The sequence below is a fragment of the Kryptolebias marmoratus genome, linkage group LG20 (assembly GCF_001649575.2).
Source record: "Kryptolebias marmoratus isolate JLee-2015 linkage group LG20, ASM164957v2, whole genome shotgun sequence".
Taxonomy (NCBI): domain Eukaryota; kingdom Metazoa; phylum Chordata; class Actinopteri; order Cyprinodontiformes; family Rivulidae; genus Kryptolebias; species Kryptolebias marmoratus.
In genome coordinates this window covers 6,685,273-6,705,313 of record NC_051449.1, presented here as the reverse complement: position 1 = coordinate 6,705,313, position 20,041 = coordinate 6,685,273, and the positions used below count along the sequence as shown (strand labels likewise).

At 42.0% G+C, this 20,041-nt stretch overlaps 3 protein-coding genes across 5 annotated transcripts in view; 1 reads left to right on the top strand and 2 right to left on the bottom strand.

Moving 5' to 3' along the window:
• Positions 1 to 710: 710 nt before the first annotated feature.
• On the bottom strand, positions 711 to 11,592 carry nadkb (NAD kinase b). Of its 3 annotated transcripts, none has more exons than XM_017411008.3 (12): positions 11,317 to 11,586; positions 10,258 to 10,551; positions 10,075 to 10,158; positions 9,344 to 9,473; positions 8,146 to 8,254; positions 6,055 to 6,140; positions 5,673 to 5,775; positions 5,433 to 5,602; positions 2,843 to 2,942; positions 2,600 to 2,757; positions 2,426 to 2,508; positions 711 to 2,325 (listed from the first exon to the last, which is right to left on the bottom strand). In XM_017411008.3, the coding sequence occupies exons 2-12, from the start codon at positions 10,548 to 10,550 to the stop codon at positions 2,166 to 2,168; spliced, it is 1,476 nt and encodes a 491-aa protein (XP_017266497.1). In that variant the 5' UTR covers position 10,551; positions 11,317 to 11,586; the 3' UTR covers positions 711 to 2,165. The 3 variants fall into 3 exon arrangements, with proteins under 3 accessions (XP_017266497.1, XP_024860551.1, XP_017266499.1); XM_017411010.3 differs by having other exon boundaries at positions 2,166 to 2,325; positions 11,362 to 11,592; XM_025004783.2 differs by lacking the exon at positions 11,317 to 11,586 and having other exon boundaries at positions 9,798 to 10,158; positions 10,258 to 10,322.
• Positions 6,720 to 17,103, top strand: gpr160 (G protein-coupled receptor 160). The gene is made up of 5 exons (XM_037982058.1): positions 6,720 to 6,767; positions 9,353 to 9,440; positions 12,758 to 12,834; positions 13,766 to 13,831; positions 14,328 to 17,103. The coding sequence occupies exon 5, from the start codon at positions 14,358 to 14,360 to the stop codon at positions 15,174 to 15,176; it is 819 nt and encodes a 272-aa protein (XP_037837986.1). The 5' UTR covers positions 6,720 to 6,767; positions 9,353 to 9,440; positions 12,758 to 12,834; positions 13,766 to 13,831; positions 14,328 to 14,357; the 3' UTR covers positions 15,177 to 17,103.
• skila (SKI-like proto-oncogene a) overlaps positions 16,184 to 20,041 on the bottom strand; it is a 27,388-nt gene continuing 23,530 nt past the window's right edge. Inside the window, exon 7 of the mRNA XM_017411082.3 lies at positions 16,184 to 19,588. Coding sequence (XP_017266571.1) covers positions 19,334 to 19,588 — 255 coding nt within the window. The 3' untranslated portion in view covers positions 16,184 to 19,333. The remainder of the gene's footprint in view (positions 19,589 to 20,041) is intronic.

Genomic DNA, 20,041 nt, shown 5'->3' with positions numbered 1-20,041 from the left:
GCCATTTTCAACGTTTTATTTTTATTTAAAAGGCTCACGATCATAGTGCAATTCTCCTCTGTGGGAAATACTTCTTTAGGAGGAAATGTAAGCAACTGGACACCACTGGCATTCTTTGTTTTATTTTTTAAGATTGCTGAATTTGTTAAACAACTAATTAACTGGGTCATTTGTAAATTGTACCAGATAATAAAACTCTAGTGCCAAACACACCAGATTAACATTACGTTTAATGTCAAAGCGAGGGGCTATGTTTTGTTCATTTCTTTGCAGCCGCGGTGTCAAACTTTTCACAAAGCACAGTAAAAAAGGCTGTTCATGTGCAGCTCAACACGCATGTTTGGTCTCAGTGAAACCATTAAAATATATTCGCACTAGACTCTCATCCCAACGACCTCCGTCATCTTGCGCAAGTCGTCGCGTGGAAATGGTGGGCATACTTTTTTTACTTTTAATTTGAATTCAGCTCCACTCACTCATCAGCTGAAGCCGTAGTCCAGTTATCGAGGTCCAAGCTTGTTCCTTCACCTTATCTCTGAAGTAGACGCGTTTTAGATGCTCCTTTTTAATCATAGCAAGGATTATATTTAAATATAAAGCAGAAAGATGTATCATTTATATATGAGTTCTATTGATGTATCAGATATATGCAGAAAATAGTCGAAGCTTAAGAAAACTCTGAAGAAAACCCGTTCCTTCTTGTGTCCAGAGGAGTTATTTTTTTCCCCAGATTGTCTGTTTTTGTAACTGTAATCAATTAAAGGTAACATCTGCATTTTTTTTTTATTTACATTTGCCGCCGCGTTGTTAACCATTGTGGTTGTTGGTGCAACACCACATCTGCGTTTCTCACACCGACCGCTGTCGGCCATGAACCGGAAGTTCTAAAAGCGGTGTAAGACTGACGCAAAGCTTTCTGTTTGCTCTTTGTCGCCCTCAGACTTCTTCTGCTGTAATTTAACTTGCGTGTCACCCTGTCGTCTCTTCTGTTTTTCTTTTTTGTTTTGTTTTGTCTCCGGAACGGGCAAAAGAAAAGTGTGTCTCTGTCTGCAGAGTTGCTTTACTCCAGAAAAACCACGTTTGAAGACACGTCTCCCAGTTGTTCCTGACTGTTGCACAGTATCGGTCTGTCGTGTATTGTAGTATTATTACTCCTCGCTGCTGCTTTTTCTTCTTCTCACCGCACATTTCTGGGGAAAGGTGAAAAAATTAAAAAATAGAAAACTTCCATGTTTTATCTCCGGTGGGGAACCGTGTCCTCTTTGATCACCAAGTCGATATTCTTAAGACTGTCTCCTGCGTTACTGGAGTGTAATTTACTGAAATTGGATGTCTGGAATATATCTATGTTATCATTGCAATAAAAACCTAGAAAGCACCTATTTGTTAGGATTTATTGTCCTTTTTAAACAAACTACTACTGTACTAAAACAAGTTTTGATGAAGTTCAGTGGCATAATTTAAAAAAAATCTTTTCTTAGTTTGTTTCCGTCTATTTGTGCAAAAGAAGTCATTTTTAGTTCGATCACACCCTGGTGACAAAAACCAGCTGAATGGAGATGAAGAGTTGAGCTTTATTTATCAGTCTTTGAGTTTCTCAGTCATGAAAGCTAATTTCTGCTACATGCGATCTGACGTCAACTTAGATTTTTTTTAGCGAACCAACAGAACAGAAGCTCTGAAAACATTTACAGCCGTCTTTTGGATTATTAGAAATATTTCCAACTTTTTTCTGAACATGTACACACACATCACATAAATATAAGGTTAAATAAATTTATACTAGAATCCTTTATGTACAAATTTACATTTGAGGACTGAGAAGGAAAACTGCTTGATTTCAGATTGATCAGAATTATTCTTTTTTTCCTATAATTCAAGCTCGTACCATTTTTCCTACTTGAATGCACTGATGTGGTTAAAGTAATGCAGTCTACAGATTATTCATGAGAAGCTTCTGCATTATTAGTATTTTCTGCATGAGAGACGTGCTTTTCCTCGAGGCTACAGATAAACCTGCAGTTTTGACACCCTGGAACGTAATGAGGGCGTGAAAGTGGCGCTTTTATAGGGCCGATGTAACACTTTTCTACAGTCCGGTCTTTTTTCGTTTAACTCCTGAACAAACCTGATCTCCTGAATGTCCCTAACTGGGGGAAAACCCTTCAGTTTTCTGTGTCTGACGAGTCGGAGACGTCTGTGAGTCGAGCCTGCCTCTTGCGAACGTTCCAGTGCAAACACTGAGCCAGACTTTCAAACCAGTCGTACACCAGGTCATGGCAGCAGATGGACGGAACGGGGTAACAAGATGTGGTTATCTTAATACTGTTGAGAGAAAAAAAACAAAAACAGGAAACGGATAAGAAAAACAAAAATCAAGCTAGGGAAGAAACTAAATCAGATAAGGAGGGTTGATGAAATTCACCAGTCTCCGTGCTGGATCTCTTGTCGTCTCCTGCCATCAAACGACACCCAGACGTTGTTTCTTGCGTCAGGAGACAAGGTGATCTGTTCGAGAAAACGTTAACACAGCGTCGCTTTAATCAGAGGCGGCTGAGCTCTTCCGCTGAATTCTGAGCACGTTTCCGATCATGTCTACCATGAGCTCCACTCCAGCAGGGACCACGATGGGCCTGAAGGAGAGCGAGTGTGGACAGATGGGCGTGACCATGATGGCGGGGACGTTCGGATGGATCATCGAGGCTCCGGCTGCAGCCGCGTACGCCGTGCTCCCTGTCGGCGTGGACACGATCACACCTGGAGGACAGAAAGACGTCAGTATTCCAGGCAGGGAAAGGCGCTGGACGGCAGAAACGGCACTCCGGGGGGCACGCCTGCTCACCGTCTCCCTGCACTGAGGTGATGAGTCGTCCATCGAGGTACAGGTCCACGTTGGACAGGTAGGAGGACGGGCCTCGATCCACCACCACTTCATTCAGCACCTGCACACCAAGGGATACAGCTGTGATCGGAACAGGAAACCTTTTCAGACAGAATGTTGAGTCACGATACGTGATCAGGCTGAGTTTTTAGGAAAACCTAAATCACACACGGCCATTTTACGACCCATGAGCCATCGTTCTGCACACAAAGGAACTCTGGTTTTATTTTGAAGCCAGCTTTTGCGGTGCTTTTATTTTGAATGGTGGTGAGGGTTTACCAGCGGCTCCAAGAGTCTCTCCACCGCTGAGATGTTAAAGTTATCGACATGTCAGCCTGATACAAAATGTTGTGATTTTAACAAGATATGAACGTCCAAGTGCTCTTCTAAGGAGTCAGTTGCAAAACGGTGAGCTCAGTTCGTGTTTTTTAAGGGTTGTAAATTAAATCGGCACCATCAAACTAAACATGCAGAGAAACAGAGAGAAACTGTAAGAAACACTGAGGCCTTTTCAACAAATGTACCCTGAGGAAGAAAGAAAGATAAAAAACTAGGAGAACTTCTGTCACAAATCCTCTGTTGCTGACAGTCACCTTCATCTGTCCTTCATCTACCTCAGGGATGAAACGTGACTTTAAACCCAACAAAAATTGGATTTATTTCACCTTAGGAAACAAAAAAGACAAAAAAAAGCTAATTTATGTTATTAACTTGATGCTGGTGGTTCAAAAACATGCAGATTTTTCCCCACACACGTTTATATGAATGTTATTATGTACATTAAATAGGTAACTTTTAAAATCTCACTTTGACTGGTTCAGTGTCTACTTTTAGGAGAATAAAAATCATATTCTATAGTAGAATTTAGTTTAGTCAGTTTGGAAAATAAAAAAACCATAACAAAAACTGCAGCTGCAAATACAACTGGCTTACAGCGCCATCTACAGGCCAAAGCCCGGAATGTCCTCATGTCACCATGCAGATATGTTTAGTTTAGTATCTTTAATTTAGAAGAATTTTAATCAGATGAAACAAAACTCCCTTGTTGGAGGATTTAGATGCTTTTGATTTGGAACTTCTCTGAACATGAAAAAACAATTAGATTGGGATATTTAATCTGGTTCTCTGGAATCTGCAGGACGTTGCGGACATTAAATTTAATCGTATAAAAACAATAAAACCTCTAGCAGCTGACGGAGTTACATTCTGACACAAACGAGGGGAGCTTAGAAGCCGGCCGTCGGCTCGCACGCCCCGTCCCACACACCGCGTCTCACACGCCGTGTCCCGCACTCCGAGCTGCGATGTCTGGCAGGTGGACTGACGTCAGCTGAGCACACGGCAGACATGACGTAAGGCGAGCTTTAACTTGAGGTCAAGACACCAGAAAAATCCATTGCTTCTTTTATTGATGGGACAGGAGGAGGAGGAGGAGGAGAGCTGCGATGAAGATGACAAAACGCAGCCAGGCATGTGTGTGTGTGTGTGTGTGTGTGTGATTCCAGCCACGAGGCATGTTGTTTAGTTACACGCTGTGCCAGACTCTGAGCATCAGGAATCATTAAATATCCATTTGACGATGACTATGCCGTTGACGCCACTATCTCCATGGCAACTGGCTCAACAGAACTTCACAACAGTCCACATTCTCTCCCATATCTGCGCCTTTGTTATGTCTGTCGCCATGGAGACCTGACAGACCTGTACATATGTACGGTATGCGCACATCTGGGGGAGAAATAAATAAATCCTAACGGCTTACAGCCTCGCTCCGGAGTCACATCAGCCCTTCGGCATGAAAGAAAAAAAAAAAAACATCTACAGAATCTGAGGAACTAAGTCTGGAGGTAAAAGTTTCAGGTCATGAATTTAAATCGTGACTGAAAACAACAGAGACAAGAAACAAAACAGAGACAGGGTTCTTCCAACTCTGACGTTTGCAGGAATGGAAAAAATGCAAAGGAGACGTTCAGAGGCCAAACCTAAAAACATATAGAACTTTAAAGTCCACACCCTTCTGAGTGTAGACTTGAAAGTTGTTTTTTCACACAATAAAGAAACAGAGTGCGCTGGAACGAGGCTAAACTGTAGATTTTCAATAGATAAATTATTATTATTTATAACAAAATATAAACATATACGTTGTGTGCCCTTTCAACATGATTCTTGTCTTTGAATTGTGATATTATTGCCATTTAAAAAAAAACAAACCGTATCATGTCCATAATTCAAACTTTGATATCTCCAGTATTTTACACAATGACACGGTCACATCCAGAAACTAAAACATTTTGTGGCCGTAAAAGGTAAAAACAGAAATCAAAATGTTCAGAAATTAATTTTAAAGTGAATGATGTCACTGGAAAGTAAATTATAAAATAACAAAAGGAGGAAAAGTTTTAATGGTTACTTGGCAACAGCAACAACGCAGAAACACCCAACAAAAATGTGGGTTCACCACCTTTAGAGGACGGACGTTTATTCTTTTTTTAAATTTGGACAAACACCATGCGTTCACAAACCTCCTCCGCCTCGACGCCGGCAGCCTTACCTGCAACTGCAGGGTGACCTTCCCGGCTTCACTGTTGGTGTGTCCGTGAGGAAGGAGTCCGTTGGGCTCCAGCTGGGGTTCTCTGCTGGTCAGCTGCTGTCCGGTTCTCTGAAGCATGTCCTTCACCACCTTCACCTTCAGGCGGCTGCGCAGGGTGATGGCCGCGTTGCCTGAGAGGACGGACAACACGTCAACGCAAAGATGCTGCTGAGCTGCTGCTGAAAGTTAGTGCTTGTATACCTTCTAACACTTTGGCCACTTCGGTCTTGTAGGACTCAAACTTGAAGGGCGTCAGAAATCCTAAAGAGCCGAGGTGGAAGGCCATAACGGGCGGGACGCTGCCCTGCGAAGAAGAGATGCTGCGTCAATAATCTGCTCATTTCAGGCCTCGCAGGACACAAGAAGACCGTCTGCTCTGTTTCCATTGAGTTGGTGTGAAAATATTTTGTGTTATTTTACGAACATAAACCACAGTATGTGTATATTTTTAATTAACTGACTTCTAGAACGTGTACAAGGGCTCTTAAAATCCAGTATAAAGCTCTAAAAAATAAAAACACGAAGAGTTTTGTTTACAACTCGGAGTTTAAACTGTATTATTTCAAGCGTTAAACCAGAATACCTGGAAAAGAGAGGAGGCATAGAGCAAAGTCCCATCGCCACCCAGGCAGATGATGAGGTCGATGCAGTCAGAGATATCATCGTACCCTGAAATCACACACACACAAAAAAAAATCACTTTATTCTAACATATTGCTTTCAAACTAATATATAATGTGTTACAGAAACTAAAATAACAAAAATAAACTTCCTAAAATCCGGTCAGAGGATGACTTTTAAGACTTGTGAGGAAACAGTCAGCGTTTCATCCGACCTAAAAATAACAGACAAACGACAACAGGAACCATACTCAAACAGTTCTTTGGAAATGACTACAGACGGCACACATACACTCATCTAACAGGCCAATAACACGAGCACAGGAAACAGAATAACTCAGTGTAAGTATGTCAGCTGTATGTAAACTGCACCGGTCCTTTTATTTCTCTTCTGCATCTCAGACGAAACTGTGAACATTTAGTCTTATTTTAGAGACACCGTGACAAAACTCTTACAACTAATGTCCTGACGCAGCTTTCCGTTTTAGTGAATTCAGCTCCAAATTACAACAAATTATTCTGCCATTCAGCCAGCATTCATTACTGGTTCATTTACTCCGGTTACTAGTTTAAAAGTTGACTGTGAATCGATTTTTAATCGATTTTAAGAGAGTCGGCAGGACAGATGCGGCGCGATGCTTTTTGTCCTTTCAGAGTTGCCGTCGCCGCTGTAATTGTAAGTTTCAGTTTCTTTTTAATTCGCCGAATCCCGATTAAGATGTGCCTGTAAGTAATAGCTGAGGTTATCTCAACACGACTGGCTTTGCAACACTTGATTTGTGCGCAAATCTTATGCGATAAACACGATGCTAATCGCGTTAGCTTTTCTACGGTGTTTTCAATGTTAAGTTAGCATCCATGCTAATTGTGTGTCAGCAGCCTGTTTCAGGGTTTCTTTGTTAGACATGCAAATATATAAACCAGCGTTTATTTTTGTAAATAAAGCCACGGTCGTTTAGGTTTGTAAAAACTTTCTGGTGTTCATAAACCTGATAATCATAGGAAATAGTTTTAAAAACATATCTAAGCCCTCTGAATATTCTAATTGAGAAATGCCCCGAACTTACACAGTAAAAACACCTGTAATGCTTTAAAAATAACCAATATGTTTATAAGAATGATACTTTTAACATACAGTAGGTACCTTAGTGTTATAACTACCTGGAAAAAAAATCCTGAATGATAATGATCGGCGATCACTTAAACGTTTGGTGAAATCAAATCAAAGAAAAACAACTGTAGAACTCCGGGCTACGTTTAACAGTGAAAGTAAGAGCATTTCCACATGCACAATGCAAAGGGAACTTGAGAGATTGGGACTGAACAGTTGTGTAGCCTTAAGAAAACCACCAATCAGTGAGGCTTACCAGGAACAAAAAAGGCTTCAATTTGCAAGGGAGCATAAAGATTGGACACAGAAGCAATGGAAGCAGGTCATGTGGTCTGATGAGTCCAGATTTACCCTGTTCCAGAGTGATGGGAGCATCAGGGTAAGAAGAGAGGCAGGTGAAGTGCTGCACCCATCATGCCTGGTGCCTACTGTACAAGCCTGCAGGGGCAGTGCTATGATCTGGGGTTGCTGCAGTTGATCAGGTCTAGGTTCAGCAACAGTATGTGCTCAAAGAATGAGGTCAGCTGACTACCTGAATATACTGAATGACCAGGTTATTCCATCAATGGATTGTTTCTTCCCTGATGGCATATTCCAAGATAACAATGCCAGGATTCATCGGGCTTCAATTGTGAAAGAGTGGTTCAGGTAGCATGAGACATTATTTTCACACATGAATTGGCCAGACCTGAACCACCTCTACCACCATCAATGCAAGATCTTGGTGAAAAATGAATGCAACGTTGGATGAAAATAAATCTTGTGACATTGCAGAAGCTTATCGAAACAATGCCGCAGCAAATGCGTGCCATAATCAAAGCTAAGGGTGATCCAACGAAATATTAGAGTATGTAACCTTTTTTTTTGGCCAGGCAGTGTATTAAGACTGGGTGGTTAAATGCTGGCCTCAGGTTTAGCATTCATGTCTTCACTGCAGCCTCACCCTCTCTGAAGGTGCAGAGCTGATTGCGGATGGAGCCGAAGGCCTCGTCCTTCGACAGCGTGGCGTCGTCAGCCACTCTGCGCTCCACATACACCATCATCTGCTTCTCCTGTGGCACAAAAAAAAAGACATGCTTTAGCGGCACACACGTGCGCTCCTTAAAGCAAAAAAAAAAAAAAAAACCTGAACACGTGCGGCTCACCATTACAGAGTGTGTCTGGAATGCAGACGCATGGCTTTGCTGACCAGCGTTCAGTCTGGTTTCAGAGTCCAGCCTGATTCCTAAACATGTGGCTGAAAGGTGTCCGAGCTGCTCCAGCATTCCTCTACACCTGTCTGAAACATTTCCTGGGTTTGTTTTGTTCCTCAGCAGGACAAGTGTTTTATTTACTACCTGCTGAAGGGGGTAATAAAATGGCTCATGCCGTTTCTAAACTGTTCTCCAATACAAAGACCGGGTCTTGTACGTCGTGGGCTGTTTTGCTACAGGATAGCTGAGGATAAAAATAAATAAATTTAGGAACTTCACGCAACTTCCATCTCCACCTAGTTCTGCAAATATCTAACTTAAAAAGCCTTGTAGATTTGCAGAACACCGCTGTGTCACAAGATGAGCTCAGAGCAGAATTATTCAGCTTCTTTGTCTTTTGTCTCCACCTACAAGTTCAGATCAGAATTTCGGAAGAGACGTTTAGGTGGAAATATAAGAGTGAGTCTGCTGCTAAACATGAGAGACAAGAGAAAGGCCGAGCACGGCAGCTGTCAAAAATAAATACCAGGGACCGAGGAGGGCGGAGGAGCGCTATGAAGACTGAGCTTGGCACTCAGACACATTCGGCTTTCGCAAAATGTTTAGCCCGTTAAGTTTACCCAAATGGCTCCTCCATGGATGTCGTCACTGTCAACCTTCAGTCACATCAGCTGTTTCCATTGATTAGCATACATTTGTGGTATTTGGCTAACATATTTTTAATTCAAGGACAAGTTAACCATCAATATGAGAAACAAATTGTGCTGTCTGACTGGTCTTTGCAATAAGTACCTTAACCTTTAACCATACGGAAGAGCACAACTAGAAAGTTAGACTCCCGTTGGTCTTTGTCCCCCCCCCAAATTAATAATTTTCCTAACATGCAAGATAACTTACAACAAAACATTTGGGTTTGTTGTTAAAATAATTTTTTTGTTTTTTCTGTACCTCCACTAGAAACCTGCAGAGCTCTTTGAAAGGCTCGACCAGGCTGTCGTCTCTGATCTTTCTGATGACAAGAACGTTGACGGGAGGTTTATTCCAGGTGAGCCTCTGGCTGGCAGGGTCTTGGATGTGCCTGGGAGACGAAATTAAAAATACAAACACACAGACATAGGCACACAAACACCTAAATGTCAGGTACAAACACACCTAATGCTAGTTTACAGCAAGTACAAAAAGTAACAGAAGAGTGCAAGTGACTTTTTCTATGAATGCATGTCTTAAGGGAGCTAGTTGTTACAAACATACATTATACAATAATCTTAGCATGCAAAGATAAATCAACAGTTTTCAAACAGTCGAATCATTCATTAACCGTTACTAAATTTAGCTATCAGAGTATGAAGATCAAAAATCAAAGATGTGATATAAAAACGTCCTTTCTTTCTCTTCCTTTTACCGTTTGTCTGTCTTCTTCTTCGTGTGGCAGATGGTAGGCATTTTTGCAGATAATTTCATCTGTGTGCGTTTTCATTCACGCCCCGGAAAACTCTTTCTGATCGGACGACGGTGAGGATAAACAGCCTGTATTGTGAGCCTTCCTATCTCATGGAAAGAGCCAATCACATTCTCATTTTACCTTATCTCACACGGTTACGTAAACCCTTCTGTGGTCACAGTTCAAACGAGCCGTTTGCAAACGCAAAGTTCAACCTATTCAGGAGCGTCGAGCTTACATCACAGAAGTTGGGTTGGGAAGAATGCAGGCTTTGGGTCCAAAGTGCGTGGCTGGATATGGCCCATGTAGGAAGTGGGCTCTTCTGTGAGGAGGAAAATGGGAAAAAATAAAGAGGAATCAAGGCAATAATCATCTCACGCCAAGTGGCATGGCAGACCAGCTGGCAACCTGCAGCGCAAACCTCTTAGGAGAGCTTTCTGCTGTGTCGCACGACGAACCAGAGGGCTCCAAGTGCTCGTGTTGGCCTGGCAACCTCCGGCGCTCCATCTCCCACAGCAGCTGTTCCCGATCATCCCCCCGCCGCTGAGACCTCTTCCCCTCCCGCCGTCTCCTTGGTGACTTAGATGGGCGCTCCTTGTTTTTGGAAGACCTTGCCGGTTCCGGCGGCTGGTCGGAAGAGCCCGAGGGTCTCGACGTGCCCCTGTCCGGAAGTGAAAGGGGCCTCGATGGAAAACCCGTCTCTGAATTCTCCATTCTGCATGAAATCAAACAAAAATAAATACATCAAAAGTGATCAATCATTTAACCTAACGAGCATAAATATGAAAACCAAACAAATCCAAATGAACACGAAATAATCAAAATGAGAGTTTCAGCAATGAAATGAAAAGTTACAGATGATCATAAGAGTGAATCTGTTCAGACATTTAATTTTTTTTTTTTACTTTTTCCTTGTCATCAGTATATACAAGTGTAGCTGTAACCTCCAACTATTTTCAGCAAGGGTTAACCTTTGGTTATTATTTAAACATTTGATGAAGGGCTTCTCCAAATGACAAAGGAAGGTTAAACTTTATTTTAAGGCAGAAGAGGCCGATACCCCGGGATATAAAAGTAGCAAAAATAAATAAGTTTCCAGGGTTGGGAAAATGTCCAAAACATTATGATCATTAATGAGCCTGATTTAAAAGTAGAACTAAAAGCTAAACCTGGAAAAAATATAGTTTATGCTTCCAATTTGCTTTCGGATTCACCAAATATAAGAGTTAGTTTTTGCATATTTTATAACACGGTGAAATGCACATTAAGCTACGGTTTGTTACGATGTACAACACTGGTTTTAGTTTGAGTGAGATTAATGTTTCTGTGAGAGGGAAAAAAAATAGTTAAGATAAACAAACCGAAACCATTAAGTATCTGTCCGCTGTCAATCACACGAACCTTGAGCGTTACCTAGCAATAGCTAAACTATCTAACCGCTATGAAACACCGTGAAAACGGAACCAAAATGGCGTCTTACGTTTTTTTCACAAACAAGCGAACAAGCTCATATCAGTCACCGCACCTGAAGGACCGGTTCTAGCGAGATGTTACTCGAAGACAAGCGTTTCATTCAAAAAAAAGAACGAAAATGAAATAAAACGGATCACAGAACGGTGAATAAACGGAGGGGAAGTGACGTCACGGCGCTCCGAGCCTGACCGGTGCACGTTGACACTACAGCGCCACGTTCGCCCCTGCCGGTCAGGTCTGGAACTACATCCACAAAGGCGCATTAAGCCCTCAGTGCTCTTAAAGTTATATTTTTACAAGATTTCTTTTTGTTTACAAAATATATATTAGGACACACTGCTTTCCACTTGTAACTTTACAGTATAAAATATATTTTTTATTCAGTCTGTTATGTTATTAGTCAGTTTTGGAAGACCATGTGACTGATTTAAATGTTTTTGTTAATCAAAACCATTTTGGGTGAACTTGTCTTGCTAAATTGTACCTATCACCCGCCGCTTTTCATGCCAGACTTTTAGACTGGGATTATCTTATAATGAGAAATGACAGCGTTGCAGCTGTTTTCATTGCTGTAGCCAGGATTTTGAGGGGGTGGGTTTTTGTTTTTTTTTGGTAAAATGGACCTTTTTAGGGGTATGGTTGTGCTTGAAGCCCCCCTGAAGCTCCTGCATCTTAAGGGTTTTAGAAGGTTAAAAACTAATTCTGATGTACATGGTCTGCTGAACAGTTTTCAACAGACTCTTTCAAGTTCTGTCTAGTTTAGTATCAAAATGTTACTATTTAAAACACATCACAGAAAGTAATCTGACTGCCTTGAATATTTATTCATTAATACAGCACAATCCTACAGCTACACAGTTTTTTGACACAGCATTCTTTTTTTTCTGTCCAAACAACTGCAATTTGGAGCACTTCAATACACAAGTTTTTCAAACAGATCTAGTTTTGCAAAACTTGTATTTACAGCACAAAGGCAGCGTACATAGTTATACATCATAACAATTGTAGTCTTATATAACATGTCATGTCTCAGTCTGGAGAAAGAAGAGAGCCCAGCTCCATCCATCAACCAGCTGTAGTTCCCAGGCCTTACAGCTGGATGACTCTCAGCTACTACCATGTCAAATTTTAGTTCAACGTCTGTAAAATTACCTCAGTTAAAGCCATTTTTATGTAACCATGTTTCCAAAGATCACTTTCTGCATGTTTCATTAAAGATTAACCAATGGTTCAAGAGATATTTTGCTTACAGACACTCTCACACATAGAGATGGGGGCAAAAACATCAACTACCTTCGCCTATCGACAGCAGGGGATAAAATAAAACCTCAGCGAATAATTTTGTGTTGTTCACCCGTGTCTGATTGGTGCAAAGGTTTGCCTCCATCCTGGTTCACATGTGACACACAATGTTGCCTTTGTTTTTTTCCGTTTTTTTTTCCAAGCAGCACCTCCTGAAGCTGAAGTACCTGACGGACTGATCGGCTGCTGCTTCCAGAAGTCCATCAGGACGTCAAACTTCAAGGTAAATCCGTCTTTTGGCTCTTGTGGTTTCTTTGAGTTTAAAAGTCTTGAGGCAAAGGCAAAAGAGGGTGTGGAGAATGCATGCACAGGGGTTAGACAATGAAACTGAAGCACCTGGAACATCCCTTTCAGACAGCTTCGTCTTGCGTCCACAGTTAATCCTGTTGGATGTGGTTCGTCCATCATGGTGGTATGCTGACATTACCCTGAATACTGTCGCTCTTGACACATCACAAAGACTTGCTGTCTTGGTCACAGATGCGCCAGCAAGACGTGCACCAACAATTTGTCCTCTTTTGAACTCTGGTATGTCACCCATAATGTTGTGTGCATTGCAATATTTTGAGCCAAACTGTGCTCTTACCCTGCTAACCTTCACACTCTGCTCTTACTGGTGCAATGTGCAATTAATGAAGATTGGCCACCAGGCTGGTCCAGTTTAGCCATGAAACCTCCCACACTAAAATGACAGGTGTTTCATTGTCTGACCCCTGTAGGTGGATAAAACAGACTCTGATAGCAGGTGCTAAATATTTGCATTGCTAATAATAATTTTTGCAGAAGGAGGAGCATAAATGGCAGATAAATCCCACATACCGGAGCAGGAATTATTTATAAATCAAGTTACAGCTTTAATTTTATATATTTTTTATAATTTTAATACAGTTTTAATTACTAACAGAACTAGTATATACATTTTTGGAATTTCTAGTAGTTTTTATGAGTTGTTTTTTTTTTTGACACAGGAGAATAAAAACCAGTTGTTTTGTTTGTTAATTTAGTTTTCCTCTGTGATTATAATTGAGTTGACTTGTGGGGAGGAGGAAGGGTTTGTAGAGTTCTGCAACATTTAAACTCAAACCAGACCTCAGTTGAGGACGTGTTTCCTGAACCTGACAGTGAGTTCTCCTTTTTATTTTACGATCATTTAGATTAAATATGATGCTGCTGTAGTGGAGATTGGCACCAGCTCCCCACGGCCCAGAAAGGAGAAGCGGGTAAAGAACATGGATGGATGGATGGATGGATGGATGGATGATGCCATAGTAAAATGCTGCTGTTAAAGCGCGTTATCGGTTTGGTTTTATTTGACTTTCGTTAAAAGAAACCAGGTTACCGACACACATGGCGAACGAGCTGTGAGGGAAGAATAACCACAGACGCAGATGATGTGTCGTGCTTTTTCTTTTTTTCTCTTTAAATGCATATTTGTACATATATTTTTACAAGCTAACTCGTGCAATGTATAAACTCTGTGGATCAGTGTGAGAAAGTTTGCTTTTATAGTCTGTTATTTGCAGATCTTTTGTGACCTCCTCGCTTCTCTAACCTCTGTGCCGCCATATAAAGACAACGTGTTTATTGTATCTTGTATTGTATCTTGTTGTGTTGTGTCATATGTTATCATGTTTTGTCGAGTCATACTGTATCATGTCGTATTGTTTTAGCTGTGTAGCTTCAGCTGATTTTTGATTTCATGTATGTATCTTTCAGCTCCTGGTGAGCTGCTCCAGACCACACATCATGTATGTCTCCGGCCTCCCCATCCTGCTCACTCTGGGAGGGAAATGTCTGCTGAACTGGGTCGCGGTGTTCCTCCAGAAGAGGCAGATCTGCAGAAGCTTCCTGGGAGTTTTCAGTGTTTCTCTTGCCGTCGTCGACATGGCGCTGACCTTCTCCTTCACCAAAGTCTACTTTCACGGCGATGAATTAGTCATCGTCTTTGGCCACCTGATGACCAAATACGACGTGTGTTTGCTGGTTCAGCTCGCCGGGCACATCAGCCGGGTGCTGCAGTGGCCTGTCGTCCTCATGGCTTCCGTGGATCATCTCTGCTCCGGGACCCGGAGGTTAGAAGCCATCTCTTCTAGGCCAGCGTGGGTCATCCACTCGTCTGCGACTGTCCTCCTGTGGCTCCTCACCGCCCTCTACCTCCTCCTGCAGTACGACTTCGTCCCTGATATTTCCAAACGCGACGTGCTCAGGTGCAGGGTCTTCCACTCCTTACAGGTCCTGCACATCACCCTGCTGCTGCTCCTCGTCCTGGCGTGCACTGCGCTGTTTTCTCTCATCAGACCTTTCCCAAAAAGCCAAATCACAAACCAGAGGCAAACGCCCTGCAGGAGAAGTTTTGTTCAGCAGACGCTGCAGGACTTCCATCACACTTGGACTCCTTTCCTGGTTTTCCTGGCCGGGCTCCCCTTTCTGCCGGTGGGAATACCCTCGTACCTGGATCTGAACGTTGTCTGGCTGCATTTTCTTAACAGCCTTCTGGTGGCCATTGTTTTATGTGCAGTCTGTCCGTTCTCGCAGGTCCTACAGGACCTGCCAGAACTTTCTTAAAGAGTTTCTGTGACTGGAGCTTTTAGTTAATTTTAGCCTGGCTGCAGGGGACAAAACCTCGCGTTATCAGAAGAAACTACAAGGACGAAAATAAAAACATTTTAGATCTTCAGTATTCATTAGAATTTACTGACAGTGCCTTTTATGTTTGTTTTTCAAACTGAGTATTTTAAATGTGCTGACCCTTTAAAGTAAACACTTATTAGTTGTACTAGATAAATAATCAGTTTTAATATTTTGCACATGCATGTACGGTACTTTTAATCCATATGTTACATATTATGGGACTGGTGTTGTATTATAAGGAGGAATGTTTCTCTGAAGGAGCATTAAGTTTACATTAACATAAAAATGTGTGTGTTGAAAACAAATGCATGCAGTCTGACTTGTGATTTAGGATACATGTCTTTTGGTATCCTGAATAAAAAAAAACCCTTGTCAGATAATAAAAGAAGGAGAATATAATAATAAAAAGACACCACATAGTTTTGACACTACAGAACTTTACTTGAATTTAATCCAAGTTCATTGTCTATACAGGGTTTATATTTACAAGATCTGAAATCGGGGGGGGGGGAGAAAAAAAACAAATAAACAAACACTAGATACAACTGAGGTATCGGCTAAAGCATTTACAGGTATGTAATTTACTCTGATGATCAACAGTTAGAGATGCAGCGTCCTCTGCTTTAAAAAACATCTTATATCACAACATGAGGTAGGAGAACAGTGTCTCTATTCATGCAAGAACAAAAGTCTCATCACACTGTAGTATTGGCAACGTAGTATGCAACGCTCAGACAGACGTTTCAGGTTTCCAAACAGCGTCGAGGGGGGAAAAGCTTCATTTTTTTCATTTTTTTTTTTTTTTTTTTAGCAAACACGTTGTGTTATTTTACATTTTAACGTGATGTGTAAAAGTTAAAACATTTTTTTGTTGTTGCGATCAGTCACCACAGCGGCTCTGTTTCAGGCTGAAAATGACAAACGTTTAGTCAAAATGTTTGTTTTTTTTTGTCAGTTTGGCAACATCCACGCCTGCAAATCTTATGTACAAACTGGACCTAAATTGTCAAAACGCTGCGAAAAGCAGAAAAGGCTCAACATGCCGTGTTTTAAAGGATTATTCCGTCCTATTAGTCCTTGTCGCGTCATAAACATACACCTAAAAAAGGCTCAAGAGCGCCTCCCTGTGTATGAAATGCAAACTACTTAATCTTCTGTTGAATTTAAAGAATATTTGACGCTTTCGTTCAGCTTTAGAGGCAAATAAGTGACTAAAAAGTAATACTGATTATGATCCATCAACAAGGATAATACATGATTTAAATGTGAGAACATAAACACACATCCAGAGCTACATGAGCAAGTTTTTTTTTTGTTTTCTGTATCAGAGCAGCAGCTTCGAATGACTCACAGTTTCCAATCAAATCAGGCTACAATTTACAACCTTTACCATCTTACTTTGACTCTATAATTAGCCAGCATCCTAACCCCTAATAATAATATAAAACTGTTCAAGATTCATGCATATGAACGTCCTCGACAGTATGTGGTGTTTTTTTTTTCCTTTTTTAAACAATAAACAAATCAACAGTAACCTGGTGACATAAAATGTAAGGGCAGCAAATCATGCAGAAAATACTTTTTTTTCCTCCATTTTTTTTTGTTTTTTTTTCTAAATTCTTTTTCTTTTTCTAAACAAATTTTCAATTTAGCTCAACAGAGTTTGCTAAGGGAGTTTAAATAAGAGCAAAATAAAAAAAGGAGAAAAATATAAAGCTTACATTACACATTACACAGTCCGCTAAGGTAAAATCCATAAAAACAGACGCGTCGCTTCTAAAAGTGGGGAAGAAGTGTGTAACAAAGATTGTTTTTTTTCTTGTTTCGTTGTTGTCTGAGTAAACAATGCACTTCATTCCCCCCAACATCCACTCAAAAAGTCTGCAAATATTATTTATGTATATATATATATATAAAAAAAAACAACAAAAAAAACAAACGCAAAAACATTTCGGCCGACTGAAAGTCTTAGTTCTGGTCCAAATGATATACCTTTCTGAATATTATTTATATAAGAACAGTTAATATATTAATGACTACTTTATTTACAAAGTGAATATAAATCTTTAGTTAATATGTTAAATATTTTCTCTCGTTGTTTCAGTAAATGTTTTAATGGAACAAACGTTTATGGCATTAATAGATTCGCTTTCATGATCATCAACAGACCACCTCCGTCCGCCGCCCGACCTTTAAAGGTACTCACTGCGAAGCCGTGAAGAACACGCTGATGGCTCTAAAATCTGCAAACAGCAGCCAACGACAAGCGTTAGTTTACCCTAAAACAGCCGAAGTGACAGGAAACAGGTCCGCCGTGTTCATGGAAGAGCCGTTCGGGATGAGAAGTCGGATGTTTTGGTACGTGTTTACGCTCGGATTTCGGTAAAGTACGCAGATAAAAAGGTTAGGTTGACGTTTGACTCCACGCTTGTCTGATTCCACCCAGACTACGACCAGCCTAAAGCCATCACGTGGCTTTCAGCAGAGTTGCTTTGTGTACATTGAGTGCGGACCCACATTTCAGAATTGCATAACAAAGTGTGAGCTCTTTCGCCGTCTGATTCAGCTCAGGGTGATGTTCTGTCCGTTTGCAGTGAGTACCTTTAAGCTCTGCTATCGTAAAGGGAAGCTGTATACAAAAATCTGCATCGAACAGGATGGAGCACAGTGGAATGTCTTCTCAATTTGCATTAATAGCAGATGCATAAAAAAAAAAAGCTGAGAGTTTAGCCGAAGCCGATCCCATTACACAGTTATTACACACTCACACACACTCGCTCACAGGGATCTTTGTAGTGGCGATAAAAAGCGCTTTCTGCCTGGCAACTGACACAATGAAGTTCCTCTCTTCCTCTGACTGGACTTCTGCTGATGTGGAGCTGGAGCTGGGTGTCCCCCCCCCTCAGTACCCCCGGCGTCCAGGCCACCCAGCCTGCAGCGAGAGAGGAGGGAGAGCACCAGACCTCCTCCTCGCTCACCTTCCCTGCCTGGACAAACCGCTGTCACCCTCGTTTCCGGAGACGGGAGGGAGCAGGGAGCGGCGAACAGACTGCGGCTTTGATCACCCACTGGAAACTCTGAGGCTGTTGTTCTGCATCGGCGCTCCGACACGCTCAAATGTGTCCAGCATATTGTCACAGCACGGCTACCGCACATGTGAGGCGCTTTCGTTTTGTTTTTTTTCCCCAGGAAAAAGCTCCATGTTTGTCCCACGTGATCCTCAAAGAAGAGGGCGTGTTAAGTGCTGCTTGCTTCGTGTTTGATGGAAGATGTGCGTTGACGGTTCGGAGAGGGAGGAGGAAACCAATCTTTAGTCCAGGCCAAAAATATTTCATAGCTAGCTGTATTTAAAAGGTGATTAAGGGGGGGGGGTTACACTCAAAACAGTCACTTCAACTTCGGCATCACTATTGGCATATTTTCATAAGGTTTTACAACATCTGCAAAGGATTTCTTCTGTACAGTAAAGGTCTTTTTTTCTCTCCATAAAGACTTGATATTTTAGCATCTTATAGTATATTTGTGCCTACAGGGAGTCCAAAACAAAAAGAAAAAAACAAATATTGAAATGTTTTTTCAGTCTCTTGCACTCGCTTGTTTTTTTTTTTTTTTTGAGTGTTTGGGGTTTAACTGTTATAAAGAACGACGGGGCACATGCCCGGGCAGCGGTAAGTGTCTGTGAGCGCCGGGCCGGCTGCGGGGCCCGGTAAGTGTCGTCAGTGAGGGTCCACAAAGTGTTTGGCCCCCCCAGGAACAAGTGGGAACATAGTGGGTCGAGCTGGTCTCTTCTGGACCGACCTCATGTCTTAAGAGCAGCTGTTTGTTCAGTAAAAACTATAAATTAAATCAAACATACATGCCCAAAAATCTTTAAATACTGTTCAAAGAGAGGGGAGGGGAGCCAAACTAAAAGGATAAAATGTTAAATTAGAAACAGGGGGGGGACAGATGCACAACTCCAAACCAGCCTGAGGAGTTGTGAAGCTCCGTGCTGCTTCCAGCTGAACTGTTTGTGTCTGTAGAGTTGGCGGGTGATATGGGGCGGGGGGAGGAATGACAGAGGGAGGAGGCGCCTGGGGGAGGGGTGGCTGTTACTTCTGGCGAGCCGCGGGGGCCTCAGACATGGATGAAGAGCAAGGTGGAGAGTGGGCGTTCAGGGGTCCGGTGGAGGGGGTGAGAGGGGGAGACGGGCTGCCTCCCATCATGCCAGACTGGGCCATCTGCTGCTTGAGCTGAGCGATGGTGTGCTCCAGCTTCTCCCGCGCCTCCCGCTCCCTGTGCAGCTCCTCCTGCAGCTCCTGCCGGTCGGCCTCCGCCTGCTCCAGCCTCTGACGCAGCTCCGACAACTTGGAGGAGACACACAAAAAAAATGCGTGAGGTTAAGGTGTGACTACAACACGTTGAAAGAAGAAACATTTAACTGCAGCGTGTGGAAAGCTGTGGTCTGATTCTAAATGTGTACGTTTATACGCTCAGTGGAATTATGTTCCAGCTTTGGTTCTGGGAACGTGAAGTTATGAAATTCAGGTCTTCCATTGCTCCAAGAAATACACACACACAAATAACAAACAGAAAGTGGGAGCAGACAGGAGGTGATCCTGCAGCTCTGAGCTCCAGCCAGCAGAACGTCGTCTCTGTCAAGGTGGAAACCAAAACAACGGCTCTGAATGGCTGTTTTTACATTCTTCCACTGACTCAGACAGGACAGAATTAATCATATGTGGCATACCCAAAGGACAGAGAGTGAAATATATATTTAAATCACACTATATACCAAAATATACATACAGAAAAATAAA